The sequence below is a fragment of the Ranitomeya imitator genome, chromosome 3, assembly GCF_032444005.1.
Source record: "Ranitomeya imitator isolate aRanImi1 chromosome 3, aRanImi1.pri, whole genome shotgun sequence".
NCBI classification, from domain to species: domain Eukaryota; kingdom Metazoa; phylum Chordata; class Amphibia; order Anura; family Dendrobatidae; genus Ranitomeya; species Ranitomeya imitator.
Genome location: NC_091284.1, coordinates 553,736,203 through 553,756,247, shown reverse-complemented (window position 1 = coordinate 553,756,247; position 20,045 = coordinate 553,736,203). Strand labels below are relative to the sequence as shown.

Here is a 20,045-nt window from a genome sequence, read left to right as displayed (position 1 = left end):
AGGGGCTATAAAGGGGAGTTCCCGCCGACCGCCATGTTACTGCTGCTGATCTGAGCTTAGGGAGAGGTTGCTGCCGCTTCGTCAGAAGCAGGGATAGCGTTAGGCAGGGTCCATTAAACACCAAACCGCTTGTGCTGTAGCGATTTCCACTGCCCAACACCACCTTCGGTGTGCAGGGACAGTGGAAGCTACATTTTTTTTTTTTTCCCCCTCAGCGCTGTAGCTCATTGGGCTGCCCTAGAAGGCTCCCTGATAGCTGCATTGCTGTGTGTACGCCGCTGTGCAAACCAACTGCTTTTTTCAAAGCACAAATCCTCTTGTTCCTTCCTTTCTGCACAGCTATCTTTTTGGTTTGTACACACTTTTTATTTAATTTGTGCATCAGTCCACTCCTTATTGCTGCCTGCCATACCTGGCTGAGATTACTGCAGGCAGATAGTAATTGAAGGACACTCCCTGTTTTTTTTTTGTGGGAGATTAAGATTGACATTTCTGCTAGAGTGCCATCCCTGTCTGTGTCATCTCTCACTCAGTGGGCCATAGAAAGCCTATTTATTTTTTTGCTTGATTTGGGTTATAAAATCTACCTGAAAAAATCACTACATCAATCAGTGGGAGAAAAATATTGGCCTCAGGGCTTGTGTGCCACTCTTGACTCCTGTGTGTGCCATCTCTCAGTCAGTGGGCCATAGAAAGCCTATTTATTTTTTTGCTTGATTTTGGTTCTAAAATCTACCTGAAAAAATCACTACATCAATCAGTGGGAGAAAAATATTGGCCTCAGGGCTTGTGTGCCACTCCTGACTCCTGTGTGCATCATCACTCACTCAGTGGGCCATAGAAAGCCCATTTTTTTTTTTTTTTGCTTTATTTGGGTTCTAAATTCTACCTGAAAAAATCAATAAATCAATCAGTGGGAGATTAATATTGGCCTTTGGGCTTGTGTGCCAGTCCTAAGCGTGCCATCTCTCTCTCTCAGATAGTGGGCCATAGAAAGCCTATTTATTTTTTTTTTTAATGGGTTTATAAATTTTCCCTGGAACCAAAAAAAAAAAAGTGGGAGATTAATATTGGCCTCTGGGCTTGTGTGCCAGTCCTGAGCGTGCCATCTCTCTCACAAATAGTGGGCCATAGAAAGCCTATTTATTTTTTTGCTTGATTTGGGTTCTAAAATGTACCTGAAAAAATCACTACATCAATCAGTGGGAGAAAAATATTGGCCTCAGGGCTTGTGTGCCACTCCTGACTCCTGTGTGCATCATCACTCACTCAGTGGGCCATAGAAAGCCCATTTTTTTTTTTTGCTTTATTTGGGTTCTAAATTGTACCTGAAAAAATCAATAAATCAATCAGTGGGAGATTAATATTGGCCTTTGGGCTTGTGTGCCAGTCCTAAGCGTGCCATCTCTCTCTCTCTCAGATAGTGGGCCATAGAAAGCCTATTTATTTATTTTTTTTTATTGGGTTTATAAATTTTCCCTGGAAAAAAAAAAAAAGTGGGAGATTAATATTGGCCTCTGGGCTTGTGTGCCAGTCCTGAGCGTGCCATCTCTCTCACAAATAGTGGGCCATAGAAAGCCTATTTATTTATTTTTTTTTTGGTTTTATAAATTCTCCCTTAAAAAAAAAGGGAGATTAATATTGGCCTTTGGGCTTGTGTGCCAGTCCTAAGCGTGCCATCTCTCTCTGTCTCTCAGATAGTGGGCCATAGAAAGCCTATTTATTATTTTTTTTATTGGGTTTATAAATTTTCCCTGGAACAAAAAAAAAAAAGTGGGAGATAAATATTGGCCTCTGGGCTTGTGTGCCACTCCTGACTCCTGTGTGCGTCATCTCTCACTCAGTGGGCCATAGAAAGCCTTTTTTTGTTTTATTTGTTTTCTAAATTCTCCCTGAAAAAATGATTTTATTTTATTTGGTTTCTAAATTCTTCCTGAAAAAATCATTTTATTCTATTATTTTTTTTTCCTAAAGTCTCCCTAAAAAAAAAAAAAAAAAAAATCAGTGGGAGATTAATATTGCCCTTTCTGCTTGTGTGCCAGTCTTGACTCCTGGGTGTGCCATCTCTCTCTCTCTCTCCAATTGTGGGCCATAGAAAGCCTATTATTTTTTTAGCTTGATTTGGGTTCCAAAATCTACCTGAAAAAATCACTACATCAATCAGTGGGAGATAAATATTGGCCTCTGGGCTTGTGTTCCACTCCTGACTCCTGTGTGCGTCATCTCTCACTCAGTGGGCCATAGAAAGCCTTTTTTTGTTTTATTTGTTTTCTAAATTCTCCCTGAAAAAATCATTTTATTTTATTTGGTTTCTAAATTCTTCCTGAAAAAATCATTTTATTCTATTTTTTTTTTCCTAAAGCCTCCCTGAAAAAAAAACAAAAAAACAAATCAGTGGGAGATTAATATTGCCCTTTCTGCTTGTGTGCCAGTCTTAACTCCTGGGTGTGCCATCTCTCTCTCTCTCTCCAATTGTGGGCCATAGAAAGCCTATTATTTTTTTAGCTTGATTTGGGTTCCAAAATCTACCTGAAAAAATCACTACATCAATCAGTGGGAGATAAATATTGGCCTCTGGGCTTGTGTGCCACTCCTGACTCCTGTGTGCGTCATCTCTCACTCAGTGGGCCATAGAAAGCCTTTTTTTGTTTTATTTGTTTTCTAAATTCTCCCTGAAAAAATCATTTCACTTGCACTCTAAATGTGCAGCTGGCAACACTGAGATCCATAGACAACATGGAGAGGAGTCTTCTGCTCACGGAGCAGACGCTCAACGGGACAGATGAGGGGGGGGATGGTGGGATGGAGCTGCAGGACAATGAAGTAGCAAGCTGGGTGACAGTTAGGAAGCGGGGTAGAGGGAAGAGTGCCAGGGAGGCTAGTCCTGATCTGGAACACCCCAATAAGTTTGCTAAGTTGGCAGATGAGGGGGGTGCCAGTACAGGGGTAGCACTGCTGCAGCCAGGCATGTCCTCTGAAAGCCGGAGGAGTGACTGCTCCAGTAAGGAGGGAAATAGGAGAGCAGGGCAGGCCAGACAGGTGCTGGTAGTGGGCGACTCAATTATTAGGGGAACAGATAGGGCAATCTGTCACAAAGACAGGGATCGTCGAACGGTGTGCTGCCTACCTGGCGCTCGAGTCCGACACATCGCTGATCGGGTGGACAGATTATTGGGAGGGGCTGGTGAGGACCCAGCGGTCATGGTGCACATTGGCACTAATGACAAAGTTAGAGGTAGGTGGAAGGTCCTTAAAGATGATTTCAGGGAATTAGGCTGCAAGCTGAAAGCAAGGACCTCCAACGTGGTATTTTCCGAAATACTGCCGGTACCACGTGCCACGCCAGAGAGGCAACGGGAGATTAGGGAGGTTAATAGGTGGCTCAAGAATTGGTGTAGGAAAGAGGGGTTTGGGTTCCTGCAGAACTGGGCCGATTTCTCAGTTGGCTACAGGCTCTACGCTAGGGACGGGCTGCACCTCAATGGGGAGGGTGCAGCTGTGCTGGGGGAGAGAATGGCTAGAAGGTTGGAGGAGTGTTTAAACTAGGAATTGGGGGGGAGGGTATTCATTTTATAGGAGGGGAAGATAGTGCAGACAGAGTCCTGGGCACAAATAAGGAAGTTGGGGGTGGCGGTGGCATGGGGGGTGGGGTCAGAACAGTTAATAATTTAAGAAATAGAAGTACAGAGAGGAACATAAAGTGCATGTATACTAATGCCAGAAGCCTCGCCAACAAAATGGACGAATTAGAACTAATGTTGTTGGAGCATAATTATGACATGGTGGGGATATCTGAAACGTGGCTGGATGAGAGCCATGACTGGGCTGTTAACTTGCAGGGCTATAGCCTGTTCAGAAATGACCGTACAGATAAGCGAGGGGGAGGGGTGTGTCTATATGTAAAATCATCCTTAAAACCCATCCTGCGCGATAATATAGGTGAATTTAATGAAAATGTAGAATCCCTGTGGGTGGAGATAAGGGGAGGGGGAAAAAATAATAAATTACTGATAGGGGTTTGTTATAAATCTCCAAAAATAATGGAAGCAATGGAGAATATCCTCGTAAAGCAAATAGATGAAGCTGCGACTCAAGGAGAAGTCATTATTATGGGGGACTTCAACTACCCTGAAATAGATTGGGGAACAGAAACCTGCAGTTCCAGCAAAGGTAATCGGTTTTTGACAATTATGAGAGACAATTACCTTTCACAACTGGTTCAGGACCCAACAAGAAGGGGGGCACTGCTAGACCTAATATTAACCAACAGGCCAGACCGCATATCAAATATAAGGGTTGGGGGTTACTTGGGAAATAGCGATCACAAAATAATAAGTTTTCATGTATCCTTTAAAAAGATGTGTAGTAGAGGGGTTACAAGGACACTAAACTTCAGGAGGGCAAATTTCCAACGGATGAGAGAGGATCTTGGTGCAATTAACTGGGACGATATCCTGAGACACAAAAATACACAGAGAAAATGGGAGACGTTTATTAGCATCCTGGATAGGACCTGTGCACAGTATATACCGTATGGGAATAAACATATTAGAAATAGGAGGAAACCAATATGGCTAAATAGAGCTGTAAGGGGCGCAATAAGGGACAAAAAGAAAGCATTTAGAGAATTAAAGGAAGTAGGTAGTGAGGAGGCATTAAATAAATACAGAAAATTAAATAAATTCTGTAAAAAGCAAATCAAGGCAGCAAAGATTGAGACAGAGAGACTCATTGCCAGAGAGAGTAAAAATAATCCTAAAATATTCTTTAACTACATAAATAGTAAGAAACTAAAAAATGATAGTGTTGGCCCCCTTAAAAATAGTCTGGGTGAGATGGTGGATGAGGATGAGGAAAAAGCCAATATGCTAAATGACTTTTTTTCATCAGTATTTACACAAGAAAATCCCATGGCAGACAAAATGTCTAGTGATAAAAATTCCCAATTAAATGTCACCTGCTTAACCCAGCAGGAAGTGCGGCGGCGTCTAAAAATCACTAAAATTGACAAATCTCCGGGCCCGGATGGGATACACCCTCGAGTACTGCAGGAATTAAGTACAGTCATTGATAGACCATTATTTTTAATCTTTAAAGACTCCATAATAACAGGGTCTGTGCCACAGGACTGGCGTATAGCAAATGTGGTGCCAATATTCAAAAAGGGAACAAAAACTGAACTCAGAAACTATAGGCCAGTAAGCTTAACCTCTACTGTGGGTAAAATCCTGGAGGGCATTCTAAGGGACGCTATACTGGAGTATCTGAAGAGGAATAACCTCATGACCCAGTATCAGCACGGGTTTACTAGGGACCGTTCATGTCAGACTAATTTGATCAGTTTCTATGAAGAAGTAAGTTCCGGATTGGACCAAGGGAACCCAGTGGATGTAGTGTATATGGACTTTTCAAAAGCTTTTGATACGGTGCCACACAAAAGGTTGATACATAAAATGAGAATAATGGGGATAGTGGAAAATATGTGCAAGTGGGTTGAGAGCTGGCTCAGGGATAGGAAACAAAGGGTGGTTATTAATGGAGCACACTCGGACTGGGTAGCGGTTAGCAGTGGGGTACCACAGGGGTCAGTATTGGGCCCTCTTCTTTTTAACATATTTATTAATGACCTTGTAGGGGGCATTCAGAGTAGAATTTCAATATTTGCAGATGACACTAAACTCTGCAGGGTAATCAATACAGAGGAGGACAATTTTATATTACAGGATGATTTATGTAAACTAGAAGCTTGGACTGATAAATGGCAAATGAGCTTTAATGGGGATAAATGTAAGGTCATGCACTTGGGTAGAAGTAATAAGATGTATAATTATGTGCTTAATTCTAAAACTCTGGGCAAAACCGTCAATGAAAAAGACCTGGGTGTATGGATGGATGACAAACTTAAATTCAGTGGCCAGTGTCAGGCAGCTGCTACAAAGGCAAATAAAATAATGGGATGCATTAAAAGAGGCATAGATGCTCATGAGGAGAATATAATTTTACCTCTATACAAGTCACTAGTTCGACCACACTTAGAATACTGTGCACAGTTCTGGTCTCCGGTGTATAAGAAAGACATAGCTGAACTGGAGCGGGTGCAGAGAAGAGCGACCAAGGTTATTAGAGGACTGGGGGGTCTGCAATACCAAGATAGGTTATTACACTTGGGGCTATTTAGTTTGGAAAAACGAAGACTAAGGGGTGATCTCATTTTAATGTATAAATATATGAGGGGACAGTACAAAGACCTTTCTGATGATCTTTTTAATCATAGACCTGAAACAGGGACAAGGGGGCATCCTCTGCGGTTGGAGGAAAAAAGGTTTAAGCATAATAACAGACACGGATTCTTTACTGTAAGAGCAGTGAGACTATGGAACTCTCTGCCATGTGATGTTGTAATGAGTGATTCATTACTTAAATTTAAGAGGGGACTGGATACCTTTCTGGAAAAGTATAATGTTACAGGGTATATACACTAGATTCCTTGATAGGGCGTTGATCCAGGGAACTAGTCTGATTGCCGTATGTGGAGTCGGGAAGGAATTTTTTTTCCCCAATGTGGAGCTTACTCTTTGCACATGGGGTTTTTTTTGCCTTCCTCTGGATCAACATGTTAGGGCATGTTAGGTTAGGCTATGGGTTGAACTAGATGGACATATAGTCTTCCTTCAACCTTAATAACTATGTAACTATTTTATTTTATTTGGTTTCTAAATTCTTCCTGAAAAAATAATTTTATTCTATTTTTTTTTTCCTAAAGTCTCCCTGAAAAAAAAAAAAAAACAAATCAGTGGGAGATTAATATTGCCCTTTCTGCTTGTGTGCCAGTCTTGACTTCTGGTTGTGCCATCTCTCTCTCTCTCTCCAATTGTGGGCCATAGAAAGCCTATTATTTTTTTAGCTTGATTTGGGTTCCAAAATCTACCTGAAAAAATCACTACATCAATCAGTGGGAGATAAATATTGGCCTCTGGGCTTGTGTGCCACTCCTGACTCCTGTGTGCGTCATCTCTCACTCAGTGGGCCATAGAAAGCCTTTTTTTGTTTTATTTGTTTTCTAAATTCTCCCTGAAAAAATCATTTTATTTTATTTGGTTTCTAAATTCTTCCTGAAAAAAACATTTTATTCTATTTTTTTTTTCCTAAAGTCTCCCTGAAAAAAACAAAAAAAAACAAATCAGTGGGAGATTAATATTGCCCTTTCTGCTTGTGTGCCAGTCTTGACTCCTGGGTGTGCCATCTCTCTCTCTCTCTCCAATTGTGGGCTATAGAAAGCCTATTATTTTTTTAGCTTGATTTGGGTTCCAAAATCTACCTGAAAAAATCACTACATCAATCAGTGGGAGATAAATATTGGCCTATGGGCTTGTGTGCCACTCCTGACTCCTGTGTGCGTCATGTCTCACTCAGTGGGCCATAGAAAGCCTTTTTTTGTTTTATTTGTTTTCTAAATTCTCCCTGAAAAAATCATTTTATTTTATTTGGTTTCTAAATTCTTCCTGAAAAAATCATTTTATTCTATTTTTTTTTCCTAAAGTCTCCCTGAAAAAAAACAAAAAAAAACAAATCAGTGGGAGATTAATATTGCCCTTTCTGCTTGTGTGCCAGTCTTGACTCCTGGGTGTGCCATCTCTCTCTCTCTCTCCAATTGTGGGCCATAGAAAGCCTATTATTTTTTTAGCTTGATTTGGGTTCCAAAATCTACCTGAAAAAATCACTACATCAATCAGTGGGAGATAAATATTGGCCTCTGGGCTTGTGTGCCTCTCCTGACTCCTGTGTGCGTCATCTCTCACTCAGTGGGCCATAGAAAGCCTTTTTTTGTTTTATTTGTTTTCTAAATTCTCCCTGAAAAAATCATTTTATTTTATTTGGTTTCTAAATTCTTCCTGAAAAAATCATTTTATTCTATTTTTTTTTTCCTAAAGTCTCCCTGAAAAAAAACAAAAAAAAACAAATCAGTGGGAGATTAATATTGCCCTTTCTGCTTGTGTGCCAGTCTTGACTCCTGGGTGTGCCATCTCTCTCTCTCTCTCTAATTGTGGGCCATAGAAAGCCTATTATTTTTTTAGCTTGATTTGGGTTCCAAAATCTACCTGAAAAAATCACTACATCAATCAGTGGGAGATAAATATTGGCCTCTGGGCTTGTGTGCCACTCCTGACTCCTGTGTGCGTCATCTCTCACTCAGTGGGCCATAGAAAGCCTTTTTTTGTTTTATTTGTTTTCTAAATTCTCCCTGAAAAAATCATTTTATTTTATTTGGTTTCTAAATTCTTCCTGAAAAAATCATTTTATTCTATTTTTTTTTTTCCTAAAGTCTCCCTGAAAAAAAAAACAAAAAAACAAATCAGTGGGAGATTAATATTGCCCTTTCTGCTTGTGTGCCAGTCTTGACTCCTGGGTGTGCCATCTCTCTCTCTCTCTCCAATTGTGGGCCATAGAAAGCCTATTATTTTTTTAGCTTGATTTGGGTTCCAAAATCTACCTGAAAAAATCACTACATCAATCAGTGGGAGATAAATATTGGCCTCTGGGCTTGTGTGCCACTCCTGACTCCTGTGTGCGTCATCTCTCACTCAGTGGGCCATAGAAAGCCTTTTTTTGTTTTATTTGTTTTCTAAATTCTCCCTGAAAAAATCATTTTATTTTATTTGGTTTCTAAATTCTTCCTGAAAAAATCATTTTATTCTATTTTTTTTTCCTAAAGTCTCCCTGAAAAAAACAAAACAAAAACAAATCAGTGGGAGATTAATATTGCCCTTTCTGCTTGTGTGCCAGTTTTGACTCCTGGGTGTGCCATCTCTCTCTCTCTCTCCAATTGTGGGCCATAGAAAGCCTATTATTTTTTTAGCTTGATTTGGGTTCCAAAATCTACCTGAAAAAATCACTACATCAATCAGTGGGAGATAAATATTGGCCTCTGGGCTTGTGTGCCACTCCTGACTCCTGTGTGCGTCATCTCTCACTCAGTGGGCCATAGAAAGCCTTTTTTTGTTTTATTTGTTTTCTAAATTCTCCCTGAAAAAATCATTTTATTTTCTTTGGTTTCTAAATTCTTCCTGAAAAAATCATTTTATTCTATTTTTTTTTTCCTAAAGTCTCCCTGAAAAAAACAAAAAAAACAAATCAGTGGGAGATTAATATTGCCCTTTCTGCTTGTGTGCCAGTCTTGACTCCTGGGTGTGCCATCTCTCTCTCTCTCTCCAATTGTGGGCCATAGAAAGCCTATTATTTTTTTAGCTTGATTTGAGTTCCAAAATCTACCTGAAAAAATCACTACATCAATCAGTGGGAGATAAATATTGGCCTCTGGGCTTGTGTGCCACTCCTGACTCCTGTGTGCGTCATCTCTCACTCAGTGGGCCATAGAAAGCCTTTTTTTGTTTTATTTGTTTTCTAAATTCTCCCTGAAAAAATCATTTTATTTTATTTGGTTTCTAAATTCTTCCTGAAAAAATCATTTTATTCTATTATTTTTTTTTCCTAAAGTCTCCCTGAAAAAAAAAAAAAATCAAATCAGTGGGAGATTAATATTTACATTTGTGCTTCAGTGACAGTCCTGCGTGTGTGGCATCTCTCTCATTTGTTGCCACCAACAACAGAGTGTGTAACATTGTGCCTGATTTTCGTTGTGGTCTCACTCACCTGTAAAGGGGTAGCTAAATCATACTGAAGTTATAGCTCACCGTGTAATTTGTGTGACAGCAACAAATACCGTTAGTTTGTTTACGTTTTTAAAACAATGAGGAAGTATGGTGGAAGAGGTCGTGGCCGGGGGCGTTCATTGTCAGCTGGTAATGAGGGTAGTGGTATTGGTGGAGCATCAGCTGGTCGTGGGAAAAAAAATATTGCACCTAAGTCTGGAGCTGTGGAGCCAGGTTCGTCGTCAGGCTACACAAGGCCTCGAACGCTCCCTTTTCTGGGAGTAGGAAAACCGCTTTTAAAGCCGGAGCAGCAAGAGCAAGTTTTGGCTTATCTTGCTGACTCAGCCTCTAGCTCTTTTGCCTCCTCTCGTGAAACTGGTAAATGTCAAAGCAGCGCGTCGTTAGTGGATGTTCACGGTCAGGGACAAGTCGCTTCCTTGTCCTCTTCAGCAAAAACAACAACAGAGAAGAATGCAGCAGGCGACACAACGGGTTACTCCATGGAGCTCTTTACACATACCGTCCCTGGCTTAGAAAGTGAAGCAGTTAACAGTCCATGCCCATTACAAGTTGAATCTGACATGGAGTGCACTGATGCACAGCCACAGCCAGACTACTATGCTGGTCCTTTGACTCAGACCACAACATTGCCCTCGCAGGGTAATGATCAAGAATCAGACCCTGATGAGACTATGTTGCCCCATCACGAACGCTATACCACCGACCGACACGGTGACACAGACGAAGTTGCACACGAGCTACAAGAAGAGGTAATAGATGACCCAGTTCTTGACCCCGATTGGCAGCCATTGGGGGAACAGGGTGCAGGCGGCAGCAGTTCTGAAGCGGAGGAGGAGGGGCCGCAGCAGGCATCAACATCGCAACAGGTTCCATCTGCCGGGCCCGTATCTTGCCCAAAACGCGTGGCAAAGCCAAAACCTGTTGGAGGACAGCGTGGCCATCCGGTTAAAGCTCAGTCTGCAATGCCTGAAAAGGTATCTGATGCTAGAAAGAGTGCAGTCTGGCATTTTTTTAAACAACATCCAATTGATCAGTGCAAAGTCATCTGTCAAAAATGTTCAACTACCTTAAGCAGAGGACAAAATCTGAAAAGTCTCAATACAAGTTGCATGCATAGACATTTAACCACCATGCATTTGCAAACCTGGACTAACTACCAAACGTCCCTTAAGGTTGTAGCACCCTCGGCCAATGAAGCTAGTCAGCAACGCAACATCCCTTCCGGCAGTGTAGGGCCACCATTTTCCGCACCACCTGCAGTATCTGTGCAGGTTTCTTTGCCAGGCCAAAGCAGTCAGGGTCAGGGAATCACCAGTTTCGTAGTAGGAAACACTGCATCTAGGGCACCGGCGGCAACAATACCATCTCCCACCGTCTCTCAGTCTGCCATGTCCACCGGCACCCCCGCTAGTTCCACGATCTCCAGCTCTCCAGTCCAGCTCACCCTACATGAGACTATGGTTAGAAAAAGGAAGTACTTAGCCTCGCATCCGCGTACACAGGGTTTGAACGCACACATAGCTAGACTAATCTCGTTAGAGATGATGCCCTACCGGTTAGTTGAAAGCGAAGCTTTCAAAGCCCTGATGGACTACGCTGTACCACGCTACGAGCTACCCAGTCGACACTTTTTTTCCAGAAAAGCCATCCCAGCCCTCCACCAGCATGTTAAAGAGCGCATCGTCCATGCACTCAGGCAATCTGTGAGCACAAAGGTGCACCTGACAACAGATGCATGGACCAGTAGGCATGGCCAGGGACGTTACGTGTCCATCACGGCACACTGGGTAAATGTGGTGGATGCAGGGTCCACAGGGGACAGCAAGTTTGGGACAGTTCTGCCTAGCCCACGGTCTAGGAAACAATTGGCTGTAGCCGTTCGCACCCCCTCCTCCTCCTCTTCGTCCTCCTGCAGAAGCGAGAGCTCGTCCACAGACCGCAGTCGCACAACCATGCTGCGTCTGCTGATGCAAAGTTTGATGCACATAAAGGATCAGGCGTCTGCAGCTGAGGAAGAGGAAAGCCTTGATGACAGTCAGCCATTGTCTGGCCAGGGCAGTGTACAGGACGAGTTAGCGGGCGAAGAGGAGGAGGAGGACGAGGAGGATGATGGGGATGATTATATTTTTAATGAGGAAGCTTTTCCGGGGCCACTGGAAATTGGTGGCGCGGCAAGGCCGGGTTCTGGTTTTTTGAGGGACACAAGTGACGTGGATTTGCCTGAAACTGCCCCTCAACCAAGCACAACCGCAGATTTGAGAACTGGAACTTTGGCCCACATGGCGGATTATGCCTTACGTATCCTCAAAAGGGACACACGCATAACTAAAATGATGAATGATGACGATTACTGGTTGGCCTGCCTCCTTGATCCTCGCTATAAAGGCAAATTGCAAAATATAATGCCACATGAGAACTTGGAACTAATATTAGCAACCAAACAATCAACTCTTGTTGACCGTTTGCTTCTGGCATTCCCTGCACACAGCGCCCGTGATCGTTCTCACACGAGCTGCAGGGGCCAGCAGACCAGAGGAGTTAGAGGGGCAGAAATCAGAAGTGGCGTTGGCCAGAGGGGTTTTCTGACCAGGTTGTGGAGTGATTTTGCTATGACCGCAGACAGGACAGGTACTGCAGCATCAATTCAAAGTGACAGGAGACAACATTTGTCCAGTATGGTTACAAACTATTTTTCATCCCTTATCGATGTTCTCCCTCAACCGTCATTCCCATTTGATTACTGGTCATCAAAATTAGACACCTGGCCAGAATTGGCAGAATATGCATTGCAGGAGCTTGCTTGCCCGGCAGCTAGTGTCCTATCAGAAAGAGTATTCAGTGCTGCAGGTTCAATACTAACAGAAAAAAGGACTCGTCTGGCTAGCCAAAATGTAGATGATCTAACCTTCATTAAAATGAACCACAACTGGATTTCGAAATCTTTTGCCCCACCTTGCCCGGCTGACACCTAGCTTTCCTATGAAAAGGTCTTGCCTGTGGACTATTCTGAATGCCTTTTCCAATCTCGTAATTTTCTGCACCTGATTGTCCAGCATACGACATGTTTACACCTCACTAAATGGCCAAACTCCCCACACGGGGCCGTGGTATCGACACTTGGCGACAGCACCCGTGAGAGTGCAGTTTGTCTGAAGAGGTGGGTGTGCCCGCTTTTGGTCGACGGCACTGCCACTGGGTCCCTCCTAGTACAATAAAGTGTCTCTGGCGGTGGTGGTGCGCACCCAACGTCAGAAACACCGTTGTAATATGAGGGGCCCTGGGCCTGTACCGCCGGCCACAAGACAGTTCCCCCCCCAGCTCAAACAGTGCTCTACCACTTGCAAAATTATCTCACAGCTCCACCAATGTTTAGTCTATGCGCTGACATCCTTCAATGCCTGCCACTGACAATACCATTGTATTGACATTTTTGTTATGTTAGGCCTTCGATGCCTGTCTGTGGTCACTCCTTCCACTAGGCCTCCACTGACCACACCACTGCTGCCCGTGTACCCCTGTAACCAATTTAAAATTGCCTACAGCCATGTGTTATTATTTTAGGCCTTCGATGCCTGTCTGCGGTCACTCCTTCCACTAGGCCTCCACTGACCACACCACTGCTGCCCGTGTACCCCTGGAACCAATTTAAAATTGCCTACAGCCATGTGTTATTATTTTAGGCCTTCGATGCCTGTCTGCGGTCACTCCTTCCACTAGGCCTCCACTGACCACACCACTGCTGCCCGTGTACCCCTGGAACCAATTTAAAATTGCCTACAGCCATGTGTTATTATTTTAGGCCTTCGATGCCTGTCTGCGGTCACTCCTTCCACTAGGCTCCACTGACCACACCACTGCTGCCCGTGTACCCCTGTAACCAATTTAAAATTGCCTACAGCCATGTGTTATTATTTTAGGCCTTCGATGCCTGTCTGCGGTCACTCCTTCCACTAGGCCTCCACTGACCACACCACTGCTGCCCGTGTACCCCTGGAACCAATTTAAAATTGCCTACAGCCATGTGTTATTATTTTAGGCCTTCGATGCCTGTCTGCGGTCACTCCTTCCACTAGGCCTCCACTGACCACACCACTGCTGCCCGTGTACCCCTGTAACCAATTTAAAATTGCCTACAGCCATGTGTTATTATTTTAGGCCTTCGATGCCTGTCTGCGGTCACTCCTTCCACTAGGCCTCCACTGACCACACCACTGCTGCCCGTGTACCCCTGGAACCAATTTAAAATTGCCTACAGCCATGTGTTATTATTTTAGGCCTTCGATGCCTGTCTGCGGTCACTCCTTCCACTAGGCCTCCACTGACCACACCACTGCTGCCCGTGTACCCCTGGAACCAATTTAAAATTGCCTACAGCCATGTGTTATTATTTTAGGCCTTCGATCCCTGTCTGCGGTCACTCCTTCCACTAGGCCTCCACTGACCACACCACTGCTGCCCGTGTACCCCTGGAACCAACATCAGAAAATATAAAAATAAGTATTTTGCTTATAAAAAAGAAAATACTGGAGAGATATCAAATGCAGACATTTTAACATTAAAAACAAACACATACAACAAAAATCTGGTACAGTACTAAAAATGGCCACCAGCTACAATAACTTTCTCCTGCAAGTAGTTAACTGAAAGGTTTTTTCAATTTTAAACACAGATATGGCATCCACCGAGTGTTGTCCTGTCGCGTCTTCTTTATATTATTGCCAAGAAGATGCAAAACAATGAAAATAATAAAATCATTATTTACCAAAAAAATAGAGTAAGTCAAAACCACATTGCAAATAAACATTCATTACAAATAAAGAAGCAGGGCGCGTCCGAGGGTGAGTATATACCTAATAAGAATATAATCACCCTCGGACGCGCCCTGCTTCTTTCCGACAGCCTTCCTTCCTAAGAATCAGCCCTTCCGTGGTGTAGAGAGAGGGTTTGTTACACTCCAAGGTGTTCCCCAGGTTGCCTTTCCTGAGCTTCGATCTTCCGGCTCTCGTTTAGTAGTTGTTGGAAACTACGCTGCATTAGGCCTACAAATTGGGTATGGGGTGTAGAGAGATGGTGTGTTCCACTCCAAGGTGTTCTCCAGGTTGCCTTTCCTGAGCTTCGATCTTCCGGCTCTCGTTTAGTAGTTGTTGGAAACTACGCTGCATTAGGCCTACAAATTGGGTATGGGGTGTAGAGAGATGGTGTGTTCCACTCCAAGGTGTTCTCCAGGTTGCCTTTCCAGAGCTTCGATATTCCGGCTCTCGTTTAGTAGTTGTTGGAAACTACGCTGCATTAGGCCTACAAATTGGGTATGGGGTGTAGAGAGATGGTGTGTTCCACTCCAAGGTGTTCCCCAGGTTTCCTCGCCAATGCTTCGATCATCATGCTCTCGTTTAGTAGTTGTTGGAAACTACGCTGCATTAGGCCTACAAATTGGGTATGGGGTGTAGAGAGATGGTGTGTTCCACTCCAAGGTGTTCCCCAGGTTTCTTCGCCAATGCTTCGATCATCATGCTCTCGTTTAGTAGTTGTTGGAAACTACGCTGCATAAGGCCTACAAATTGGGTATGGGGTGTAGAGAGATGGTGTGTTCCACTCCAAGGTGTTCCCCAGGTTTCCTCGCCAATGCTTCGATCATCATGCTCTCGTTTAGTAGTTGTTGGAAACTACGCTGCATTGGGCCTACAAATTGGGTATGGGGTGTAGAGAGATGGTGTGTTCCACTCCAAGGTGTTCCCCAGGTTGCCTTTCCTGAGCTTCGATCTTCCGGCTCTCGTTTAGTAGTTGTTGGAAACTACGCTGCATTAGGCCTACAAATTGGGTATGGGGTGAAGAGAGATGGTGTGTTCCACTGTAGAGAGATGGTGTGTTCCACTCCAATGTGTTCCCCAGGTTTCCTCGCCAATGCTTCGATCATCATGCTCTCGTTTAGTAGTTGTTGGAAACTACGCTGCATTAGGCCTACATATTGGGTATGGGGTGTAGAGAGATGGTGTGTTCCACTCCAAGGTGTTCCCCAGGTTTCCTCGCCAATGCTTCGATCATCATGCTCTCGTTTAGTAGTTGTTGGAAACTACGCTGCATTAGGCCTACAAATTGGGTATGGGGTGTAGAGAGATGGTGTGTTCCACTCCAAGGTGTTCCCCAGGTTTCCTCGCCAATGCTTCGATCATCATGCTCTCGTTTAGTAGTTGTTGGAAACTATGCTGCATTGGGCCTACAAATTGGGTATGGGGTGTAGAGAGATGGTGTGTTCCACTCCAAGGTGTTCTCCAGGGTGCCTTTCCTGAGCTTCGATCTTCCGGCTCTCGTTTAGTAGTTCTTGGAAACTACACTGCATTAGGCCTACAAATTGGGTATGGGGTGTAGAGAGATGGTGTGTTCCACTCCAAGGTGTTCTCCAGGTTGCCTTTCCTGAGCTTCGATCTTCCGGCTCTCGTTTAGTAGTTGTTGGAAACTACACTGCATTAGGCCTACAAATTAGGTATGGGGTGTAGAGAGATGGTGTGTTCCACTCCAAGGTGTTCCCCAGGTTTCCTCGCCAATGCTTCGATCATCATGCTCTCGTTTAGTAGTTGTTGGAAACTACGCTGCATTAGACCTACAAATTGGGTATGGGGTGTAGAGAGATGGTGTGTTCCACTCCAAGGTGTTCTCCAGGTTGCCTTTCCTGAACTTCTATCTTCAGGCTCTCATTAAATTGTGGTTAAACGGAACAACTGCATTTGGCGTACTAGTTGGTTTGGGGCCTACTATCGGTGTCTGCCACTCCTTGCTGTTCTGCTGGTTTCCTGTCCTGAAATTCTGTTTTCAGGCGCTCGTTAAGTAGTTGTTAATGTTAGACTGCATTTGGCCTACTAGTTGGGTTGGGGCCTACTATCGGTGTTTGCCACTCCTTGCTGTTCTCCTCCACTGAACAAAGCTGTGCCGCCTGTTTACTACTGTTGCCAATTTTGAACTGCATTTCGACTACTTACTGATTTGGGCCTACTCTCTGTGTCAGCCTCTCATTCCAGTTGTCCTCCACTGCAATGCCCCCTGATTAGTCCTGTGTTACCAATTTTGAACTGCATTTAGCCCACTTTATTCTTTGGGCCTATATCTGTGTTTCCTCCTCATCCTGCCCATTGCCCAGCCAGTGATAGATGAGTCTGCTGGTACATTGACCCATAACGCAACATTTCCCGTGCACGCTACACTGCAAGATTGTGACCCTGCTGAAAGTCAGGTCCCCCTTCCCGCATACCATACCACCTTACACGGGGACAAACAGGAAGGTGCAGATGAAAGTGCAGGTTCCTTCATCAGGTGGGGGGAGGAATACTAGTTGGCGACGTCACTGGCACAGGGCCTCTCATAGTACGCAAAAGTGTTGCTGCCGGTGGGAGGCGCCCCCGCCGTGCAAACACACCGCTGTACTTTGAGGGGCCCTGTGCCAGTGCCAATGCCAACGAGTGGGCCCCCCCTGCTTGCTCAGGTTCACAGCACTTGCAAAGTTGAAATACTTACCTCTCCCTGCTCCACTGCCGTGACGTGGTCCAGATTTCCTGGGCCCACTAATTACTTGAACCAGCCCTACCCACCACAACTTTAGCCAAATGAACCCCAATTTCAAATGCCTTCCAATTATTATAAGGTAAATTACGCTTGACAAGCTTCATTAAGAAGAATGGATGGTTTTGACATTAAAATGGGCACTCTAGGTGTTTTCCTGGCCCCCACTCACTGCCGACTATGCTGCCCCATTGACTTGCATTGGGTTTCGTGTTTCGGTCGATCCCGACTTTACGTCATAATCGGCCGATTTCACTCGACCCGACTTTTGAGATAGTCGGGTTTCGCGAAACCCGGCTCGACTCTAAAAAGGTCAAGGTCGCTCAACTCTAGTATCAACCACTGAGGACTCTCAATTCTAAATATTTTTTCTAAAAAGTAAGCATACAGTATACCCACATTCTAAGTGGGAGTTCATTATTTTAGACATTCAAATTGAATAGATCTCATATTTACATCTAAAAATCAGACTCTAGTAGTTTGTAGTAACTAACGTATTAGCTAACGACTTCCCCCTTCCAGCCATTTTTTACTCTGCAATATTTTACTTACATTCCAATGCCAAAATCTGCTATTAGGATGATGACTGCATAGGCAATACCCCCGAGCAGTCCCGGTATTCCAAAAGTGTAGTGAATTCCACATGTATCATGCACTAATGTGATTACATTCATTGTGTTCTGAAAAATAAAATAATAATAATATTTCTATTAGAATTACATTTATTTATTTCTATTGTGTGTTTTATATTTTATATCATTATACAAATAATAACAGACTGACATAATGCTGATGATCTCACTATGGAGAACAATATACATTCATCTATGAGTGTAACTACAGTCATAGTATTTGTTAAAAGGGCTCAAGGTATTAGGCCGGCCTCACACTAGCGAGTTTTACGGACGTATGAGAGGTGCAGAAAATACGGATTGCACATGGTACAACGATTCTCTATGGCCCAGCTCCTATCTGCCGTATTTTACTGATCCGTATTATACGGTCTTCTACGGCCGTAGAAAATCGCAGCATGCTGCGTTTGTCACCGTATTGCGCAAAAAATACGCCAATGAAAGTCTATGGGGGTGAGAAAAATACCGATTACACACGGACCAACAGTGTGACTTGCGAGAAATACGCAGCGGTGTTCTATAGAAAAGCCGGCAATTCAGTGCGGTGTACAGTAAAATCACACTGACAGGTTAGAATAGAATAGCTAAGATAAATGTCTACACATAGTATAGGGGTATATATATAAATATATATATATATATGTCAGTGAGACACATATATGTATATATATTAATATTTCATACAGCACTAGATAGCTCAATTGCCGGCTTTTGCTATCTCCTTCCCAAGCCCGACATGATATGAGACATGGTTTACATACAGTAAAGCATCTCATATCCATTTTTTTTGCATATTCCACACTACTAATGTTAGTAGTGTGTATGTGCAAAATTTGGGCACTCTAGCTATTAAATTAAAGGGTTAAATCGCGGAAAAAATTGGCATGGGCTCCTGCGCAATTTTCTCCGCCAGCATGGTAAAGCCAGTGACTGAGGGCAGATATTAATAGCCTGGAGAGGGTCCATGGTTATTGGCCCCCCTGGCTAAAAACATCTGCCCCCAGCCACCCCAGAAAAGGCACATCTGGAAGATGCGCCTATTCTGGCACTTGGCCACTCTCTTCCCATTCCCGTGTAGCGGTGGGATATGGGGTAATGAAGGGTTAATGTCATGTTGCTATTGTAAGGTGACATTAAGCCAGATTAATAATGGAGAGGCGTCAATTATGATACCTATTCATTATTAATCCAATAGTATGAAATGGTTAAAAAAACACACATTATTACAAAGTATTTTAATGAAATAAATACACAGGTTGTTGTACTATTTTATTATACTGGTAATCCACCTGAAGACCCTTGTCACCTGGAACAAATGTAAAAAAAACAAACAACAATATTTCATACCTTCCGACGATCAGTCACGTCCCACTCTATAAATCTGTCTGAAAGGTTTAACTAATTTTACAAGCAGAAGCCTGCTAATGCAGCCGCCCCTGCCTGTAAAAACCCGGCGAATGAAAGGAATGTAGGTGAATGACCTGTAGTTACCTCGAGTTGCGGTGATGCGCCCTCTGCTGGATGTCCTCATATGAACTCGAGCCTGGGAAAACATTCTGAAAAGTTCCCAGGCTCGAGCAACCTCAGATTTTCTCTCTTGTCATTTTTGGTGGCCAAGGTTGCTTCAGGATGTGGTCAAGTTTGTGTCTGCCCGTAAAATTTGTGCGTGTTCTAAGACCCTGCATAATATTTCTTCTGTGTCTCTCCTACTGTTCATAGAATCATAGATAGAATAATGGAGTGGTACAGTTGGAAGGGACCTCCTGGGTCACCTGGTCCAACCTCCTGCTCAAAGCAGCAACCTCCTGCTCAAAGCAGGATTCACTAAATCATCCCAGACAGATGTCTATCCAGCCTCTGTTTGAAAACTTCCATGAAAGGAGAACTCACCACCTCTCGTGGCAGCCTGTTCCACTCATTGATCACCCCAACTATCAAAACGTTTTTTCTAATATCTAATCTGTGTCTCCTCCCATTCAGTTTCATCCCATTACTTCTAGTCTTTCCTTGTGCAAATGAGAATAAAGATGATCCTTCTACAATGTGACAGCCCATCAGATATTTGTAGACAGCTATTAAATCTCCTCTCAATCTTCTTTTTTGGAGGCTAAACATTCCCAAATCTTGTAGTTGTTCCTCATAGGACATGGTTTGTAGACTGGTCACCATTCTGGTCGCTCTTCTCTGAACT

At 43.6% G+C, this 20,045-nt stretch overlaps 1 protein-coding gene across 1 annotated transcript in view; it reads right to left on the bottom strand.

The window, feature by feature from the left end:
• The window catches only part of LOC138670505 (RH-like protein), a 188,180-nt gene that overhangs the window by 13,265 nt on the left and 154,870 nt on the right, over window positions 1-20,045 (bottom strand). The window contains exon 7 of the mRNA XM_069757911.1: window positions 17,775-17,902. Within this exon, the coding sequence (XP_069614012.1) occupies window positions 17,775-17,902 (128 nt within the window). The remainder of the gene's footprint in view (window positions 1-17,774; window positions 17,903-20,045) is intronic.